Below are 21,069 nucleotides of genomic sequence, written 5' to 3'. Positions count from 1 at the left end.
TTCAAGCCCATGTTGTTCAAGGGTCAACTGTATAGAACACATACTATAATTTACCAACATGACTTAATCCTTCTTTGATGACTCAGAAGGCCCTCCAGGATCACACATTTCTTCAGGCTTATTATTATGTGTTTTATCTCTGGGGATGTTTAATATAGGCCAAGTGACGAAAGCAGAATTCTGTAATGACTGGAAGACAGAACTTGATGTCCACTGACTCATTCCAATTCTAAGTCTATGTGCATGTGTCTCAAAGTCAAATATAGAAGTGATCCCATTTATTACTACCTAAAAGAAACACCACATCACAGTGCAATTGTTTATGAAAATAGGTTACAAATAAGGAGTGTTAACCAGCTTCTGATTATAAACCTTAACCAGGGCAAGGAATGTATCTTAGAGATTTTTGAAAAGGTAGGCTATCATTAATTAGTACCATTAATATGTTATTACCAGGGGCCGCCTCCGCCCCCGTCAGCCGGGGTGCTCTAGATGCTGCGCGGAGAGCCCCTGCGCCCCTGCGAACATGGCGCTGCGAGCGTGCGGGCCGCGGTCTGCAGCCTGCGCGCCATCTCTGTGCCCGACGCACCCTGCTCGCCGCTGCCTTGGGTACTGCGGGCTGGCGCCCTTTGGGCGCTGCGCACCGGCCCCAATCTGCTGTCGGTGCGTAAATTCACAAACATGAATGGGTAACAACAGAAAACAGTGTTGGAATAGTGCGAATCAGCAATTTTGCACAGGAAGCTTTGGGAGATGTTGTTTACTGTAGTCTGCCTGAAGTTGGGACAAAATTGAACAAACGAGGAATTTGGTGCTTTGGAAATTGTGAAAGCTGCTAGTGGACTCTATTCTCTTATCAGGAGAAGTAACTAAAATTAATGAAGCTCTAGCAGAAAATCCAGGACTTGTCAACAGATCTTGTTATGAAGATGGTTGGCTGATCAAGATGACACTCAGTACCCCTTCAGAACTAGATGAACTAATGAGTGAAGAAGCATATGAGAAATACATAAAATCTATTGAGGAGTGAAAATGGAACCTCAAAATATACTAGTTTGAAACAAACAAAAAATATGTTATTAACATTATTTTATTAAAGCCTAATCATCAGATTATAATCTACTAATTAATGCAAACGTATTTATCATTATGTGCCTGATATATGCCAAGCCCTGTGTTAGTCATTAGGGATACAATGTAAATATAATTCATGCCCTCTAGAAATTTAAGTAATTCACCTTTAAAACCATTTTATTGTGCAGTTCATTTTACAGAACTTTAGATGTCACCATAAGAAATTAGCCTGGGCGTGATGGGACTGTCTAACACATCCTATAACTCACTCAAAATATAGAATAATAGAAAAGAAAGAACGCGAATGTTAGCTTAATTACTTAACATTCGCCTTTTTTTCTGAAAAACACAGCATCCAGAATGTTCCTTTAAGGATCTAGTCTTTTGCACTTTCAGAATTCTGGGTGAATTTGCTTCTGCACATAAAATGATTTTCATTTCAGTTAGTACAATATCTGCCAGTCCCCCAGGACTTGACGGTAAAGCCCCAGGCGGGAAGGGAACAGCCATCACATTGCCCCCACCCCTTGGCTGGCCTTTCTGTGGGTGTGATGGTGACAGAGGCAGCATGAGGGAGCCCTGCCCTGGGAGTCAGGAGAAACCAGGAGGCAGAGACAGGTGCTCTGAGTCCAGTGTGTCAGGCACTCTGCTAACGGATGCTGCCTTGCTTCTGGACAGCTTCTTGTAAACATGCTGATTCTCATCGTGACAGGAGGACTTTACAGCTTAGATCTTCATGTCTAAAACTAAGGGTTTAGGTTACATCAGAGTTTCCCAAATTATATTCTGCAAAACACAGGTCCTTTTTAAAGACATTTCTTCAAAAAGCAGCCTGGGGCAGCAGTGTAGGAAAAGCTGCCCACCACACCCAGTGGTGGAGAGTCACAAGGCACAGCAGCATATGAAGGGTTCTGAGAAGCTGTACCTTCAAAACACTTTGATAGCAGCATTTCTCAAACGAGTTTGACCATGAAACCCTCTCTTCTAGTTTCACCTACTAACATCTGCTGATTCACTTAGTATTCTGAGGTACAAACTTTGGAAACATTAGAATAAACGATCTCTTAAACGCATTGATTTTATAGCATCTTAAAGCGGAAAATAGTCTTAGAAATCAGAGGGCCGTGAGGTTAAGATCTCATAGCTAGTCAATGGCCAAACTAGGTCCCTTTCAGTTGCCAATTTTTCACATTCTATGCGCTAACAATCGCAGTGAATGAAATTTTACTGTGAGGAAGTTTAGAAAAAGCGTCAGTAATTGAAATCTACAGATAATCTTAAAGCTCCAGGGTTTCCACTTTTGGTAAAACTCTGTTGTTTGAAGTTACTCCTGATGAAGCAAAACTAATGGTGTGTGTCCACAGGCTGGTGGAGATGCTACTGAGCAGAGAATTATCCAGAATTCAAGAAGCTAATGAGAATGGGGGAAGGAGAAACAAATGGCACTGAGTCCAAAGCCAGGGTAATTAGCTCCTGGGTGACTAAGAGTAAATTACCTTTTTTTTTTTTGATACTGAGCTCAAGGAGATCCTTGGCTTTTTTTTTTTTTTTAAGTACTGAGTCATATATTCCTTTGGCGTCAGAACTAAGAAAAGAGAACTGATGCTTGCTACACTGACCTCAATGTCCTGTGCTCTGGATAGTGTCTCCTTAATGCCAACTCGAAAAACCCTCACACGTCACTTCACAATGGTCTTTGCCTCTACTTAAAAGGACGAAGATAATTTTAGGCTTCAATTTCTTTTCATGCCATTTGCTTGAAAAGAATTCTTTAAGTTGGTGGCTAAGTAAACAACAGTATTCTCCTAGCAGTGAATTGGCTGTCCCACAATCCCAACTGTAGTATAGCCTAACCCCAAAGTAATTAAAGAACCAAGCGATTTGCATTCTTTTTCTATAAAACTACTCTTGAGTAGCAGATGGCAAACACAAATGATTTGCTCTAGAGACATATGGAAACCTCTCTGTTTCGTAAAAGCGTCAATGAATATTAAACGCCGAGTGATGTCACTCACTGCAGAAATAAAATGTTGTGATAATCCCCCAAACAGGCCTAATTAGGCCATACAGCTACTTGAGTTTCAGAAAGTAATAGGAGGGAAATTACTATGTGATTGGGATTTCATTAACAGTTCTTCTTAATCTGAATATTCATCCTGGCCCCAAAGAATTACCTATTCAGCCTTATTTCTTCAGCATGCTATTAGATTGTACCATAATTTATCATTGTAAATCTTAAAAATGAGTAATCAAAGAGATCTGCTTGATTTCATGTTAACTCTTCAGTTCTGCCTGAACAGCAAGAGCAAAAATTTCAAGAGAGATAGGGTGTTTTATCACAGGTTTGGGAGCATTCAACGTGCTCCCTGATAAACTCCATTTTATAAGCCCTTTTGCTGCTGTTACATTGGTGGTGGGGGCGAAATCTATGTTTAAGGTTATTCAGGAAATGATTATCCATATTAAGTAGGAATTGGAGGCAGGAATCTGATTGAATATGGCTCAAAATACAAAGGAGAATTTCATTTTTCTCTTCATCCTGTAGATTGGCAATCCAATAAGTTGTTGGCAACCCAGTAACTTTTTCTCGTCACAGAAAGGACTGAAACTTTGCACTCCTTGGAAAGAGAGAAGTACTGATAACTGAGTCATAGGGTGAACTGAATGCTTTTTAAAATAAGGAACTAGGTGTCTTGGGCTCCTTTCCAGCCCCACACTCTGCCTGGCCTCCAAGGCCTCCTAGGCCTGTTGATGAATCTCCTCAATTCACTAGGGTGTTTAGTTGGCCTTGGAGACCAAAGTCTGTAAGACCAGAACCCCTAAGGCAGATCTCAGGACATCTGTAAGGAGCTTGGGTTCAAGGGCCAAAGGATTTTATAGACAGAAATGGATTCTCTAGTCCAGCCTCTTTCATTTTACAAATGAGGAAACTGAGGCACAGAAGGGTTGTTGTCCTTCTTTTAGGTCACAGAGCTAGTTAGGGGCAGAGCTAGGAACGGAACCCAGGTCACCTGATGCTTTGTCCAATCTTCCTTCCATTACAAAATCCCAGGACAGGCTTGTCAGGGCCTGATAGAGAATTTAGAAAGTTCAAGGCTATCAAAGTGTTTAACCTTAGCTGGTTGCTGAAGTGGGGTAGAAAAGGAACCAGGTGTCTAAGTGCCTGTGTTAATTCTAGCTTTGGACCACCCATCCCCTCCTCAAGGAAACAGTATTTCTCTCTTGCCTCTTCTTTCCAGTTCAACATCAATCCATCTGTTTAAGAGAAAGACAAGTCAGAATTTTCCTTGATTCAGCCCCATGACCTCTCCAGAAATTCCAACATAACTGAACACGATATGAATATCTATATGCATTTGACACTGAAACAGGTAGTAGTTTTTGTTTTTCTTTTGAGAAGTTTTTTTTTTTTTAATTAATTTATTTATTTATTTTTGGCTGCATTGGGTCTCGTTTCTGTGCGAGGGCTTTCTCTAGTTGTGGCAAGCGGGGGCCAGTCTTCATCGCGATGCACGGGCCTCTCACTGTCGCGGCCTCTCTTGTTGCGGAGCACAGGCTCCAGACGCGCAGGTTCAGTAATCGTGGCTCACGGGCCCAGTTGCTAAGCGGCATGTGGGATCTTCCCAGACCAGGGCTCGAACCCGTGTGCCCTGCATTGGCAGGCAGATTCTCAACCACTGCGCCACCAGGGAAGCCCCAGGCAGTAGTTTTCAATGGTTGCTTCTACAGCCTTGTTGCCTCCTGTCTTCTCTATTTCTAACAGGACCCTGTGATTTAGGGTGAGTTTGACCCCATATGCAGCTTGAATGACTTAAGCCAGTTGGCTTACGCCGTTCTCTTGGACCCTAGGATTTGTTCACGGAAGGGCAGTCAGGGCCCATGGAACTGAATTCTAGGGTATTAATTTGAACTCCTGAGAAAGAGGATTCTTTACATTCTGCTCTCTTTGAATCTAGGTGTCCCAGGAGTTTCAGCAAGACATTTTGCAACCACATGAGGCTGGTCTGTTGAAATCAGTGTTACTTTGAGGAAGCATTGCTAAGAAACCAAGAGAGAGAAACCAGGTCCTGGGCATGTCATTTGAGCTGCTGGATCACTCACCTGTCGCTAGTTCTAGATCTGATTATTTTAGTATATGATTAAGTAAATATTTTTATTATTTAAACCATTTTTTATTCTATTTTTTACTGCCACACGTATCTCAATACCTCTTATGATGCTGATTGTGAGTTTCATAACATCTTGACTTTGCCATTGGATCAAAGTCCATTTTAAAGTTGGTTCCAAAAGTCTTTCTTTAATCACTCATTCTAACAAGAAACTCTACCCAAAACACATAGTACTTACTGTGTATGTGCCTTATTTGACACAAAATCCTACATAGCAATGCCCAGGCTAATGAAAGGAATGAATTTCACTAACATATTTTATTGTCAAAAACTTTATTATTAGAGAAAGAAATAATACAAGTGTATTAGAATAGATTCCTTCCAATCCACCCTATAGTAGAGTAAATTTCATGTAGCCATTTTTTGGTATTATCGGGTCATTTTTATTTAATTTTTACATTCAGTGGAGATATGCAAAATATTTAACAATCAGTTTGACATAAGCACTTGACCAATCAGATTGGAGGTCTGACCAATCCGAATTAAAAGCCAATCAATCAGAACAGACACCTGACCCATCAGAATAGATGAAGTGTGTGTCTGCCAGATATCTGCCTCCCATTTATCACTGAACTTTTCGCTTGTGGGATCTCCCCTTAATTACCTGGGAAGCAAACTGAGGGCAGGGACCACATGATAGATACCTTTGTATCCTCCAGGTAGGCCTTGCTGAGCTGGTTTCACAGGGTGAGTTTGTTTGAGTAGACATTATTCAACCAGTGATTGCTCAGGAAACATCAGTGGGTGGAAAGAGTACAGTGTGTCCCTCTCTGATGAAGAAAATTGTAGAATTATCCCACTGGATTATCACTAAACAAATAGCATGGTTTGGGATGACAGACAGTTGATAAGAGAAATTGGTATTTTTGAGGAGTTATCATTCAATATGATCTTGACAAACTAGAGAAATAATATATAATCACACTGATTTTTTAAACACAACAATAAATAGTATACTTTCAAAATGAATAACATATATATACAAGGTAAAGTACAACCAGAAAGGTATTGGTGAGGCTAAAAATACCTAGGTCTTATAGCAAATAAAAAACTGAAGGTGTCCCAGATGTTTTATAAATACCTAGACTGGGGACTTCCCTGGTGGTCCAGTGGTTAAGACTCCGCGCTTCCATTGCAGGGGGCACAGGTTCTATCCCTGGTCAGGGAACTAAGATCCCGCATGCCATGTGGTGTGGCAAAAAAAAAAAACAAAAACCTAGACTTCTGGCATGATAGTCAGATGTTCATTCATTCATTCAACAACTTAACTGAGTACCTACTATGTGTAAGGCATCATTCTAGGCATGTTGGCGACACAGTGAGAAATCAGCAATGTCCCTTTCCTCAAAAGGCTCAAGTTCTAAGGGAGAAGACACAGAAGTACACAGACTTTAGAAAACAGAGAGAGAACTTATTCGATGACTGAGTCATCTGTCATTGAAAATAACCACCATGAAGGACATCTCTGTAGCCCACCAGGACAGCTGTGCTCAACAGATGGCAGAGGACCAGAACCCAAGGGTGGTTGGACAGAAGCATCAGCACTGATGGGTACAGACTGACAACCAGAGGTTGCTTTGTCCCTCATTTTTCAGGACCATGTAAGCACCTGGATTCTTGTAGGATACAGTTAAGGGAAGGAAAAGTCCCAATAATGTTTGGTACCAGTTTTGCCAGCCCTTGATGAGTAGGGGTCTCAGCCAAGTTTAATTTCACTTAAGCAATTAAGAAAGGTGACATTTCTCGCATTCAAGTGTCATGGAACAATTTAAACCAGTTAAGGAATGCTTGAATTAATTTGAAAATTTGCCTAGAGAACACACAGACCCTCAAGAATGTGTTTGTAGATTCTTGGGGGTTAAAGACCCCCAGGAAGAATAAACTACTGTAAGAAGTGAATAATGGCTCTTGGAATTGTGCAACATGGCAGTCCTGCTTGCTACCATGAGGAAAGCCAGACTGAGGACAAAGTAACCATATAGAGGAGGGCAGCAACAAGAGAATACAGGAAAATGAACAACATTCTGATCAACCAGCCTGAAGCTCACGAAGACCTCATATCAGCGAGACCTCCTTTCATCATCATCACCCCACCTTCCTAGAAAATTCACGGGTAAGAACTCAGTTTGACCTAGCCTGGCCATATGCCCACCTCTGTGGCTGAAGGAATAAAGAACCATGATTCACAGCCACCAGAGGGGGAGGAGCGGCTGCCCAAAAGCAGGAGGAAAAGAGTACTGGCCTGACAAAAACCACAGAGGGTAAATAAACTCCTTGGACAGCTAGATTCCTGTTAAGTCAAGCTGCCATGTACATGTTAAACTTATCAAAGGCTTCAATAAACATTTACAGAATCAAATTGAAAGTGCTGGTCTGCCTAGTATCTGCAGTGACATAGCATTTTAAGGGTGGGTTTGGGCAACTGGCAAAAAAGTATTGATGTGGTTTTCTCAGAACATAGTAACGTGCCACTTGTAGAAAGAAAAGAAAGTGGCAGCCAGCAACCTGTTATCTGTGGGACCCTTAGGTCTACAAATACACTTATTGTCCAGTCTTTTGAGTAAAGTGCCTTGATTCAATAATAGTTACTACCACCCAAATCTGATCTCTAAGTAACATGTTGTTATACAAAATATGAAAATTCATAATTCACAAAAGGAAAAAAATTGGATTCTTCTTGAAGTAGTGTCAGTATATCAAAATGCTTGAATGGTTCAACAGTGGTATACAGACTTATCAGCTAGAAAGTCCCAAATGTTATACACACTTGCTAATAGAGAAAAGCCAGGGAAGTGAAAACAAGACAAAAAAATTTTAAATTCCCATCAATTAACAAAATTCCCCTAAGGAAACTTAGGGACTTTAAAATTCCTAACCCTAGCTTCTCTTATGAACTTAAGTTCTTTGCCACATCAGTGTGTTCTTATTCATACAGAGAGAGAATGCCAATAGTTGCATGCAGGTAGTGGAAATAAAAGTTATTTTAATCAGTACACGTTTTACAGAAGAAAGAGGATTCCAGTGGTCTTTGAAGATTTTTTTCACTTCTTTTCCAAATGAAGAGGAAAGTGCTGTCCACATTTGTTCAGCCCTGGCTGAGGCCAAGTTCACAGACTTGCCCAGGAACTGGCTGGGACAAGGAGGCTCAGCCTGTGCCAGAGGACAGAATCCCTCCTCATTAGGGGATAGAAACTGTGACTTTGACCTTCTTAGAGATCTGTTCCCATCAAGTGGACTCTAGAAATTACACATTAGATTAGCAGCAACACTCTGGGTAGTGTATGATTAAGATGTGTGAGTTAATGACACATTTTATCTTTTTTTTCTTTGTTCACATAGAAGGTGAAAGCAGCTACTAGGCCCAACTGAATTTTCTCGTCTTTCTTGTCTCGCAACAAGACGAAGAATGGAATATCACTGGCATTGAACATAAAGTCACAAGGCACACAAGATGTGTTTTAGAAAAGCCTGCTGTCTTGTTCAACTAACTGTCCAAGTTTTCTCCTTAGTCTACTAATGGTTGAGTCCACTGGTTCCCTTAATAACCTTCTCTAACTTTCCAAAAGGTGTTTCCTTAGACCTAAGAATCATAGACTGTGGTTCTCGTATATTTTGGCCTCAGGAACCCTTTATCCTCTTAAAAATTATTGAGGACTCTAAAAAGTTTTTGTTGGTATTTGACATGTTAGAAATTAGAAGGGAGAAGAGATGAGAGACAGAGAGCCCTGAATGGATAGAGCTTCTGGTCCCAGACCTCCTTAGCTATTCGCTTGCCCTTCTGCTTTACCTGAGCCATTAAATCCCCCTTTCATGAGAGGGTGATCTGGTTGGGTTTCTGCCCCTAGCGACTGAAAGAGGCCTGAATCATACGTCCACAAAGAATAGTCTAAGACAAGAAATAAAGGATTAAATTGAGTATAACAGAATGCTGCTTTCCCCCCATTTGTTATCCGTAAAAGTGAGAGCCTACAGAGGGTTGAAGAAGGTAACCATCACCACTAACATTTCTACATTGCCTTAAGGATTTCAAAGTGCTTTCACATTCAGTATTTCACTTAATTTTTCCTACAACCCTATGAAACAGCTTGTTTTATATCCGTTTTACAGATGAGAAAACTGAGGTGCAGAAAGCCTCTGTGCTGTTAAGCAGCTGAGCCAAGACAAAATCCAAATCTTATCCTCCAGATTCCCACGGTCATAGTTCCTGCCTCGCATGAATGATTGCAGTTTTATAGGGCACAGGCCTGCAGCACAAGCCTTGAAAATTTCAATTCCCAGATTTTTTGTCCATCTTCCTGCGGGAGGAGGTAAGCGGTCTGCATAGCAGATCCTCTAAAATATCCACTGTACTTCGCTCTGCTCTGGAGGCGTGAAGAAGAGAACAGGAGTGGGGTTCAAGTGAGAACCGCAATCATTCTTTTCGAGCTCCGTAACTGACGGACTGCGGGAGGGGGCTCAGACGTGGTTCTGAGCAGCAGCTGGAGGAGAAGCCAGATAAGGCACTCTGCAGATAATCCACAGCCTGCGCCAGGGCAGCGGGAAGGAAAGAAAGCATCTCAGCTGCGGGTCGCGGTGGAAGAGATGCGGGATCGGCTGGACACAGATTCCGAGGTCCTGGATTTGAAAGGCACCAGCACACAAAGAAACGACGAAGTTAAGTTCCGGTGGTAGGACACGCAGAGTTGGAAACCGGCCCTCCCTGCCTACCTCGAGTGGAAACGCCTAATCCCCGATCACCCAGCCCAGAGCGGCTCTTCTTTTATCCTTTGGGGCCGCGGGGACAGGCCGCCCCGGGCACGCCCGAAGCTCCTCAAAGGAACTACAAGCCCCACCAAACACTGGGGCGCGGGCGGTGATGACGAAGCCTCTGCGGATTGGCCATGCGGGGCGGGGCGCGCAGGCCTTCTCCGAGGAAAGGGGCGGAGCGCGGGGCGGGGCGAGCGGCGGCGGCTCAGCGGGCACGCCCCCTCGCCCGCGGCCCCCTCCCCGCCTCTCTCCGCCGCTCCTCTCGCTCCGCGGTCAGAGGGCCGGAGCGAGAAGATGGCGAAGACGTATGATTATCTGTTCAAGCTGCTGCTGATCGGCGACTCGGGGGTGGGCAAGACCTGCCTCCTATTCCGCTTTTCCGAGGACGCCTTCAACACCACCTTCATCTCCACCATCGGTGAGGGAGGGGCCGCGGCCGGGGACGGGGAGTGAGAAATGGGGAGCGGGTGCGAGGGGGCCGGGAGAGAGCGGTGGGAGGGCTTGGGAGCCCCAGGGAAGGGACCCCGGGGACAGCAGGGCTGCGAGGACAGTGGAAGAGGGTGAGGGCATGAGGGAGGGGGGCCGGTGGGGACGTGAGGCTGGGGGGGCGGGCGGTTGAAAGGAGGAACTTGGGGGCAAAGGAAGGGGAGGAGGAACCAGAAGAACAAGGACTAGGGGTGTTGAGAGAAATGAGAGGGTAGGGGGTGTGACAGGGAGGGGTCTTAGAGGGACAGAGTGGGGGGGACACAGGAAATCTCATGGAGAGAGAGAAGGGAATAGTGGGTGTGAAATGGATTAAAAGACAGGAAAGAGGAAGGAAATGTGAAGGGGGAAATGAAGGGTTGGGGGAATGGGAATGGGAGGTCCGTGAAGTAAAGGACAGAGGACACAAGGGACAAGAGAGGTGAGAACCCGGGAATCCGGAAGGAGTGATCAGGAGGTAAGGGATGAGGGGCACTGGCTACAAGAAGTCTGGTCATAGATATCATGGGAGGGGGCAGAAGAAAATTGCAGGTAGAAGATGAGTTCAGGGGGCCAGAGGATGGAATGAGGATACTTGGTGGAGAAAGTAAAGGAGAGCTGGCTGTGAAATAGAAAGGAAAAAGGGAAGCAGAATATACAGTAGAGAGGTTGAGCAGAGAAGAGAGAAGATGGGAAAGGGAGAGGAAATGGAAAGTAGGACTTTCTCCAGTAACTGGGAGCACTGGTTACCATTTTCTCTCTCTTTACTCCCTTTGGATCAAGTGCAGGAGAAAGAGCAAAAAGTGACTGATAATGAGATGCTGTCTATGGAGCATTAAATTGTTCTGTGAGTGTTAAGGGTGTTAAGAGGATGGGTGACTTTGGGAATGGTGTGGTCAGGAAAATGTGGTTCATTCCTTTACTATCTCCTGTGCCACAGCACTTCTCAATTTTTAAAGTTCTTAGCCTTGAAGGTTTAATAATTCTCAGCTGGGGAATTGATCTTACATTCTGCCTGCCTCCCTGTATATTTTCCTTTGGTTTTAATTATTACTTGCTAAATGAATCACAACATGCAATATACCCCTCAGTTACTTTCAATTGATTCTGATTTTTCTGGTCTTGGCTGGGAGCTGTCCTTCCTACTTTTGGAAGACTCTGGTCAGGTAACAAGATCTCTAACTTAACGTAAACCTGAAGAAGAGCAAATCAGAGCTGGTTTTAAGCTGCCTGTACAAGTGACCTTAACATCATTTCCCTTGTTAAATAGCTGCGGTTAATTAAGTACCTTAAGAATCTTAGCTCTTGGTTGTCTGGATAATGTCATGGCTTCTCATAGCGGCTCACTTAAGCATCTTTCAAATGGTTCTTACAGCATATTTCGCCAAGAATTGCTGGGATTATTAGGGGGCTAGTGCTATGGTAATGAGTTATGTTTTAAGGATAATTTATCATTTATAAAAGAAGAATATTGGGGTATAGAGCACTCTTCAGCCAAGCACTAGGAAGGGCTATGGTTTGTTTGTTCTGGCGTCTTTCATATGGATTGAGTGGTCTGAAACCTCCCGGGTGTTATGATGTCTGGGCTTAGGGAAGTTTGAGTTGCAAGTTCTTGGCAGTCATTCTTGAGTGGGACATTTTCTCTTCGGAGGAAGCAGATTTTAAATGTCATGTCTCAAGTATATTCCTAAGAGATTTGATGGGAGCTGTTGCAGCAACCAAAAGGCGTTAATTTTTGATGCTGGTACTCATTTCAAAACCCCATAACCCTTTTTCATTGTTGAATGCACACTGCAGTCCAGATGGTAAAGGACGGTTTCTAACAAGTCGAGTGGGTCACCTTTTGTCCGTTCTACGAGTGACCCTCCCAGAAGTATTCCCCTGCATCGAAAGTGACTGAATCTCACTGATGCTGTTTCCATTAAGCTCCTTAAATGACTTTTGCTTGTTTGTAATAGTTTTATTAGTTTCCTCTTTTTTGGTCTTAATTTTTGTCCGACCTTTTCTGTGAGGGTGCCTGCTTCCTTTTACAATAGTAGCTTTGAAAAGTTACCTTTCATTCTGAAGGAGTACAATCTTTCTTCCGTGGATTTTTAAATTTTTTTTTTTAATGACTGAAATTTGGTTTTGTGGAGGGTTGCAGTTATTAAGGCAGGAAAACAAGTGTCCTGAAAGAGCTTAGAACTGGAGGTAGACGTTAAATGGGGTGAATCTCATGTGTGATGCTGGCCTTTGTATTTTCCGTAGGGTGGATGTGGTAAAGAGAGGCTCTGAGCTGTGTCTTCAGTTGACATGGAGGTGGGGAAATCCCATGCCTCTTATTTAGCCCCAGAGCTCTGACAGGAAGTGGTGGCCCACTGCCTTCAAACAGCACAAAAACTGTACATACCTGCAACCTAATGCTTTGGAGTTGAAGTTAAGCTAGGAAAATAAGGTGAATGTTAATATCATTCTAGTGAAAAGTTCCACACACACTGATCACAAACATAGGCTTGGAGTGTCCACATCTCTGGCAGCAATATCTACGCCCCTCCAACCGTCACCCCTTTTTCCAGGTGATCTGAGGTTGCTGAGGGGAGAGTTGGTGGTCCATCTCCTCCCAGTCATAATTATTTCTTGAAGCACCTCAGTGTGGAAGTTTCCAGGGCTTTTCTGACTGCCACATCATTGCTGACAAAACTTGATAAGGTCTGCGTCCCAGGAATTGTCCATTCCTTAATGGGCATTTCTTAATACATGGGGTTTGTGTGTGTGTGTGTGTGTGTTCTGGGAGATATGTATGGATGCCTCTTTCTTCCCATGGAGATACATTTACAGTCTTAATTTTGCTTTGTTAAAATTTAAGTAGTTTTAAAAAAAGGACATCTGCCACCTCTAGACACTGTTTTGATAGGGGTTCTGCATTCATGAAAGGAAGGAGACAATTAGTCATTTTGATTACAGAAACAGTTGTCTCACAGATGCTTTCTTCTTTCATGTATCTAAGGTTCTGGTATCTTCTCTGATGTCCCAGCTCCCCTCATTTCCTTTCTGCTCTTGGGGGTGGTAGAGGGTGCAGTTTTTCAACTGACTTGTTGGGACTCTTTTCGTATATCAGTCAGATAATATTTAACTTTTGAGTAGGGATGTTTTATCCATTTGAAGTTGTAGGCCCAGTGTCTAGGACCAACAACCAACTAGCGTTTCAGTTCAAACGTTTAAGAACTGAAAAAAAAATTTTTTTGATTGACTCCCCAAGCCCCTTACATGATCATTAATAATGATTAATTAAATGTATGTAAAATGTAGCATTAAGACAACTAGGAAACGGTAATACAGTAGCTCTGAATTATATTTCTTATGGGATGTGGGTGCATTTTAATATTGATGCGAGGGTCGTATCGATGTCTTGGAATGGCCTGTACCGAACAAGGTGCTGGGAGAACAGAAAGAGAAAACCCAGCCCTGTCCTCTAACAGGACAGTCTAAGCTTCCTCCCTTAACTGTCTCTCCCCTGCCCTGCCCCCTTCTTCCTGTTAGGGTATTTCCTGAGTGGTTTTATTATTTAGTATAGTCATAGTTTGACAGCAGAGTCTTAGAAATTATCTACCTTATGCCCATGGCCCAGTTTTATAAGTAAGAAAACTGAGCTTAGGTTGATACTGTCAAGATCACACAGCTGGTTGTAGAAGAGCCTCTAGTGAAACCCCAGATTCAAGTCTGGATCACTTTTCACAGCTGAGCTGCTGCTATTTCTGATCAGTATGATCACCACCATAGATTCAAGTCACCATCTTTTCCAGGGAGGAATTCAATTTTGCACGTTTGCTTTTATGTGAGGAAAGTTAAGGTGTTCCCATTTGGATTAGCTGTATCACTTCAGGGAAAACAGTAAATGCCAATACAACTCAGAGTCCCATAGGAGTTTATATGGGCTAACTCAGCACGTTCTAACTGTCCTTTGCCCTTTCTATGTCTGTAGTTTCACGTTAGGAGATCAAAGTGTATCCTGCCATGAAAATTCCTTCCATGTGCGAAATAACTAATGATGTCATATTAATGTGTGCTGATAATCGTTGCAGCCTAGTGCCTAACATTTTTATTCCCTAACATTTTTTTCTTGGATTCACTTACTTTCGTTTAGGGGTTGGCAAACTATGGCCCACAGGCCAAATGTGGCCTGCGGCCTGCAGCCTGTTTTTGTGCAGTCCACAAGCGAAGAATGGTTTTTACATTTTTAAAGGGTTATTAAAAAGTAACACAAAACAAAGAATATGCACAGACACCATATGGGTCCCACAAAGCTTAAAAATATTTACTAACTGTTCCTTTACAGAAAGAGTTCGCTGACCCCAGCTTAAAATGAAAAACTGTTTTTGGTTGGTAGCAATTCAAAGTTTTTATCAAGACTGATTGACTGAAAAACAAATTTTGTCATATTTACATTTTTATCCAAGATGATATCAACATTTGGCTGAGCATAATCCAGATATGTAGTGCAAGTCAATTTTAATTTTCATAGTTGTTTTCCGTGGTTTCAACCTCCCAAACAAAAATATGTAAGGGACAGGCAACTTCAAATTGAACATTTTGTACATGAAGCCTTATTTTAATGTCACTGTCTTTTTTTTTTTTTTTCCCTCTTGTGAGTGTCAGTACTTTATTTTGGCGTGAAGACGGGAAGCTGGAAAATACACTGTATTTAAAATTTTCTTGGTTCCCCCTCACATTGTGGAAACCCCCTCCCCCCAGAGCTAATCTGTTCAAACTCAAATACTTAAAAATTACAGCAGCAAAACAAAAGCACTGAAAAAAGAAAACCGGATGGAGAAGGTAGCCAGGCCAATAGTGTCACTTGGTGTGGACGACGGAGGTGCTGAACAGGAGCTTCTGTTTGTTTTTTCTTTTCTTCCTCCTTTCTCTTCAGAGAGGGGATCTGAAGTAGCTGGCGTGTCCAGTTTCGTGAAGGCTGCTTCAATAGCTTGGCTGAAGGAATTCTGGAAACTGGGCACAGGAACACCGTCTGCGTTATCACTCTCCCCATCGGTGTCCACAGGGGCAGGAGGACCTGAGCTCTTTTCATCTTTCTTTGGAGCAGTTTTGGGCCACACATCTGCTTTTGCTTTCCCACTTCTCAGCATCTGGGCAAAGGAAGGGAAGGGAGAGTCTTCCTCCAGACTCCCAGTGCAGAATGAAGAACTGCCCTGACTGGTGGTGGGTGACAGAGGGGTCAGCAGAAAGTCTGCTTGGGAACCTGGACTTCTGCTAAGAGGAGAAAGGGAGAGAGCCCCATGGCCCTTTCTTTCAAAGCTGTCGATAGACTTCCCATCTAGGTGATAGCTTTGAAAAGAACACTGTTTCAGGATTTTAATGCTTGATCATAAAGGGTTAAACTCATCTCCTCAGTTAGTGTTCTAGCGAATGCAAAAAGCCATTCAACAAATCAAGGATGGGAGTGGGAAACTGAGTCTTGGAGACAGACCTGGATGTGTCTTAAGAATAAGCGTACTTTCACAAAGAGCTTCACCAGCTGTTCCGCATGGCAGCAAACCAGGGAGGAGGTTCTCTTGGCAACAGCACCAAGATTGTTTGGATCCTCTAAGAAAAGCTGCAGGGAGATAGGTTTGGATATTGTCTTTGAAGACAAGGAAAAATTTAGCAGTTGATATTTTAGTGGAATCTGATAACTGAATCTAGAAGGAACCATGGAACCAGAAGTGGGAGACCAGGGAGCTGCCGGCATGGCCTGAGGCTGGCTGTAGGTCAGATCTGCCTGCCTGCACACAGGACCATTCTGGAGACCCGCTCTCTGGTGTGTGTTAGAATGAGTACGTGGGAAAATTCTGCAGGAAAGAGTTTTCATAGCAGGATGAGAAGAGGGTGGGAGTGGGGAATGGGGAAGTAGCTGTTAGATGGTGAGTAATATTGTGGAACATAACATAATATGGATCTTCTGAAATTTAAGTAGCCGATGTAGCGGCTTGGTTCATGTTTGCTGTTAGGGAGATTGCGTGGTCAATTAAGAGCAATAGGTCTGGGGTCAGATCAGGGTTCATGTCCTGACATCTGCCGTTCCTACATTTCTGGCCTTTAGTGAGTCAGTCGTCCTTCTAGGGCCTTAGTTCCTTTATCTGTACTAGAGTATACTAATACTATACCAACTTTTCAGGGTTGATGTGAGTTCCCTAGGGCAGGAATCAAATCTTATTCACCTTTTAAGTCTCCAAGGCCTCTATTAAATGACTAATCAATTGGATGAATGAATTATGAAAGCACTATATGAGCTATAAAGCATTGCTTAAATTTTAGTTATTATCTTTCATAATATTCTAGATAATTAGACGATGTCTGAGGCAAGATTAATAGTGCTTAATTTGAATGCTTAATACAAGAATGGTATTTCCCCCACTATAAAATGCTGTCTTTCTATAATCAGTTTTAAAGGGATATTTTAGACTCTGAAAGATATTTCACTTGTCTTTCAGTCTCCATAATAAGCTGTTTAACACTCTGCTTCCAACCCCCCACTAACATAAATACCAAATAGAAAATGAGTGAAATCACTGGGTTTGCTTTAGAAGAGCCATTTCAGCTTTGTCTTTGCCCATTAGCTTCAAACAATGCAACAGATGCCTATTAACAGTTTCATGCCCGGTTTTAATTAGCAGATGGAGCTATGTTTGTGTCTGTGTTCTGCCCAGCACTGTTTGAGTGACAGGGTAGTGAGTGGTTTGGAATTGGGCTGGGTGTTTGGGTTGAATAAAGCCAAATTCTATTTTTAAAAAGATGGGTATAAACATTTATTATATAGAACCGCTTGTGTATCTCAGTGGAACAGCATAGTGTCTAGAGTAAAACTAATGTTTGCAGTTATGTTTTCTGCTCTTATTATCCTTTAGAAATTACATAATATGGAAAAATACCTTTTTATGGCTTAAATGATGGTTTTTGGGTAGTCTTGAAACTGTCATGTAGTGGCTTTCTCTGAAGATCTGTTTCAGTATTTTGGTATAGTGGGTTGAGGACTATGCAAAGCTGGGACGAAATGGGCTTCAGCATGAATGTCGATGCTGATGGGTTGGTAGCTGCCTCCCAGCATGCTGTGTTGTATAGAGTTCTGAGGTCCTGTCTGAGCTCAGCAAGACCGAGGGCTGTGATAGATTCCTGATGTGGGCCATGGGCAATGGACAGAGAGAGTGGATGGCAACATCCTACACCTTTGCTATCTATTTTCTTTTTCTTCTTCTTTTCTTTATTTATTTTCTTTTTTTGTTTTTTGGCTGTGTCGGTCTTAGTCGCGGCACACGGGATCTTCGTTGAGGCATGCGGGATCTTTCATGAGGCATGCAGGATCTTTTGTTGCAGTGCTCTGGCTTCTCTCTAGTTGTGCACGGGCTTAGTTGCCCTGCAACATGTGGGATCTTAGTTCCCTGACCAGGGATCGAACCCATGTCCCCTGTGTTGGAAGGCAGATTTTTTACCACTGGACCACCAGGGAAGTCCCTGCTATCTGTTTTCTAAAGTGAATATGTAGTGTCTGCTGTGCAGTGTGTCATGGTTAAATTTAAGTATTAAAACATTATCTGTCAATGACTATTGCATATATATATATATTTTTTTTTTAAATAAATTTATTTATTTTTGGCTGCATTGGGTCTTTGTTGTGGTGCGCGGGCTTCTCATTGCGGTGGCTTCTCTTGTTGCAGAGCACTGGCTCTAGGCATGCGGGCTTCAGTAGCTGTGGCACACGGGCTCAGTAGTTGTGGCTCGTGGGCTCTAGAGCGTGGGCTGTAGAGCACAGGCTCAGTAGTTGTGGCGCACGGGCTTAGTTGCTCTGCGGCATGTGGGATCTTCCCGGACCAGTGTCCCCTGCACTGGCAGGTGTATTCTTAACCACTGAGCCACCAGGGAAGTCCCTATTGGATACATTGTGTCTGGAGATGTGTCCTTTTCCTGTGTTCAGTTTTGACTTTTGGGATTTTCCTTATTTTGCATTGAATTATTAAGAACCTTAAAGGAAGTAGGTGCCTGATTGTCCTTAGAGAAAGAAATGTATGCACTGCTTTTTTTTTTAAAGTTACGTAGTTACTTAGGACTTCCTTAGGGAAGCCACATAAAGTGATGGAAACAACTTGGAAACAGTTCTTGCAGCAGCCCTGTTTCTTGACTGTGACAAAGTATTTTCTTGCTGTCTTGCCTGTAGCATCCAGCATCAGTTTAATTAGACACTTTGGTATTTACCTGTTGCTGAAACTTTGGACGTTTTCTACGGAGCTCTCATCTTCCTCAGCCCAGAATTTTAATTCTTGGCTCCCAGGAGAAAATGCGAAAGCTCTGCATGTCCTCATGTTCATTAGATTAGGCTTGCTGTCACTAAGACAGGCTGGGTGACAGTGCTGCTTGCAGTCCCATGACGGCATTGCAGGGTTTCAAAGCGCTTAGCAGAAGCTCGGTTAGGTATGGAATCCCACCTCATCATGATAAAAACCAACCACAAAGTCGTTAAGCAGTATGTCGTGTTTCACAGCTTCCTGCTGGCAAAGTTGGGACTGGCGTGACTTACCCACATCATGTCGTAATTTTGCATATTTGAGGGAAGAACTTGGCAGTAATTCTTTTAATAATTCATATTTTCCTGATGTATAAAGTAGAAGGGCAGTCTCTAAAATGTATGATCAACTTTTGACCTGAAATATAGGGTGATCTACTTAAAAGTTGAATTATAAGAGTTCATTTCTTATGACCCTATGCAATATTTGTTTAGCTGGAATAGGTATCGCAAAATAGTTTAATCTCATGCAAATCTCATACACGAAATCCATTACGAAAAAAAAAGAAAGTTTGCATTGTGAGATGTCAATGACTAACCCTACTGTAATTTGTTGCTTATGAATTTGGATGGGATAGCTGTTTATGTTTTTCAACAAGGAATTTTTTTATTTTTTCTTTTCTTAAGGTCTCTGAATAAAATCTTGAGATGGCATGGAAAACAATTCTTTATTGAGAGTTAACTATTCCATTTTTGGAATGATTCAGACCACTTTCTCATTTCACTCTCCATTAACACCTCACCCCTATCAGGGTTTGGGGAGAGGGGATTGGATTAGGAAGAGAAGAATGAAAACAGCATTACACCCTTCTCCTGTATCAGTTTCTTTGACTACTTTTCAGTCTCTTTTGCTTTTGTTAACAGTTGGAATAAACTGTTGGGTGAGGAGTTAGAAACTTCTGCCTAAGATATGGTGACTTTTGACTGCATTGCTTTCTTACATTGTTTAAAACTAAATAATAAAAAATCGTCATAACCATGTCTCAGTCATAACCAGCAATGAACAGATTAGGATGTTGTCCATAAACAAAATAATTTGAGTGAGTGCATTTCCTATTTTGTCTACTTACTATTGTTTTGAAAATTTCCAGTCTTATAGAAGCATGAAAAATTAACGAAACAAGCAAAATAATTTCTTTCACATCCACAAAATTCCATAACAATTACATTTAAAAACATGTATATATAAATATCATCAGAGGTGTGTCTCTGTCTTGGCCCTTCAGCCTTCAGCTTCGATAAACACCATTGTATTTTATTTTCTGTTGGAATCTCATTATATGATTTACCACATTTTTTTGGTCAGGTCGTCTCCTTGTTATTGCAAAATAAAGTATATAGTACTCTGAAAAACAATTGTTGCACGTTTCCAATCAGTGATGGCACAAGTCCTTCCTAAGGACATTAGACCAGGCCTGTTTTCTCATTGTGAAAGGCAAGTTCAGGCTTCGATGGTCTTCAGTCTCTTCTGGCTGCAGCATTCTGTGAGTCTATGAAATCAAGTAGTGTCTGTAAATAAAAAAAGGGTTTGTCCTTTTTCAGTTAATGATTGTGGGGAGGTTTCTTTTTGCAGGTAGACACTAGGGTTTTGATGACATGAAGACAGAAGGAAGAGGAAGTAGCATTAGTTAATCCAAGCTGAGCCTGTGTTGATCTTGTAATTTGATTACACTTTTTATAGTACCAAAGAGACTGCTTAATGTTTTTGAATCCTGTCCTTAAAAATGTCTTGGTTTAAACAATAAAGCTAAATGTCACCAGAAAAATAACTATAGTCAGCCCTTTGTATCCATGGGTTCCACATCCACAGATTCTACATCTGAGGATTGAACCAAACTTGGATTGAAAATACTCAGGAAAAAAAACTCCAGGAAGTTCTTAAAAGCAAAACTTGCATTTGCCACGTGCCAGCATCTATTTACATAGCATTTACATTGTGTTAGGTATTGTAAGTAATACAGAGATGATTTAAAGTATATGGGAGGATGTGCATAGGTTATATGCCAAATACTGTGCCATTTTATATAAGGGACTTGAGCATCTGCAGATTTTGATATGCATACTCTTTGGGGCAGGGGTGTCCTAGAACCAGTCCCCCACAGGTACCCAGGGATAACTGTACTTGAAAGCTGTAAAAATACTTCTTTGAGATGTATAAAGTATTTTCAGATTACCTCATTTTTGTCACATAAAACATGGCGAAGTAGGTGAAAAATAAACAAACAATAGGAAGCCTTTTGCTTCTTAGGTATGCTGATGCTAAATTTCTGTTTGACAGTTGGGGGGCCTGAGACCCAGAGGCATGGAGAT

General features: G+C 42.2%; 1 protein-coding gene across 1 annotated transcript in view; it reads left to right on the top strand.

The window, feature by feature from the left end:
* Positions 1–10,200: 10,200 nt before the first annotated feature.
* The window catches only part of RAB8B (RAB8B, member RAS oncogene family), a 67,438-nt gene continuing 56,569 nt past the window's right edge, over positions 10,201–21,069 (top strand). Inside the window, exon 1 of the mRNA XM_059913093.1 lies at positions 10,201–10,407. Within this exon, the coding sequence (XP_059769076.1) occupies positions 10,284–10,407 (124 nt within the window). The 5' untranslated portion in view covers positions 10,201–10,283. The remainder of the gene's footprint in view (positions 10,408–21,069) is intronic.

The sequence above is a fragment of the Balaenoptera ricei genome, chromosome 2, assembly GCF_028023285.1.
Source record: "Balaenoptera ricei isolate mBalRic1 chromosome 2, mBalRic1.hap2, whole genome shotgun sequence".
Classification (NCBI taxonomy): domain Eukaryota; kingdom Metazoa; phylum Chordata; class Mammalia; order Artiodactyla; family Balaenopteridae; genus Balaenoptera; species Balaenoptera ricei.
This window is presented reverse-complemented; position numbering and strand designations above follow the sequence as displayed.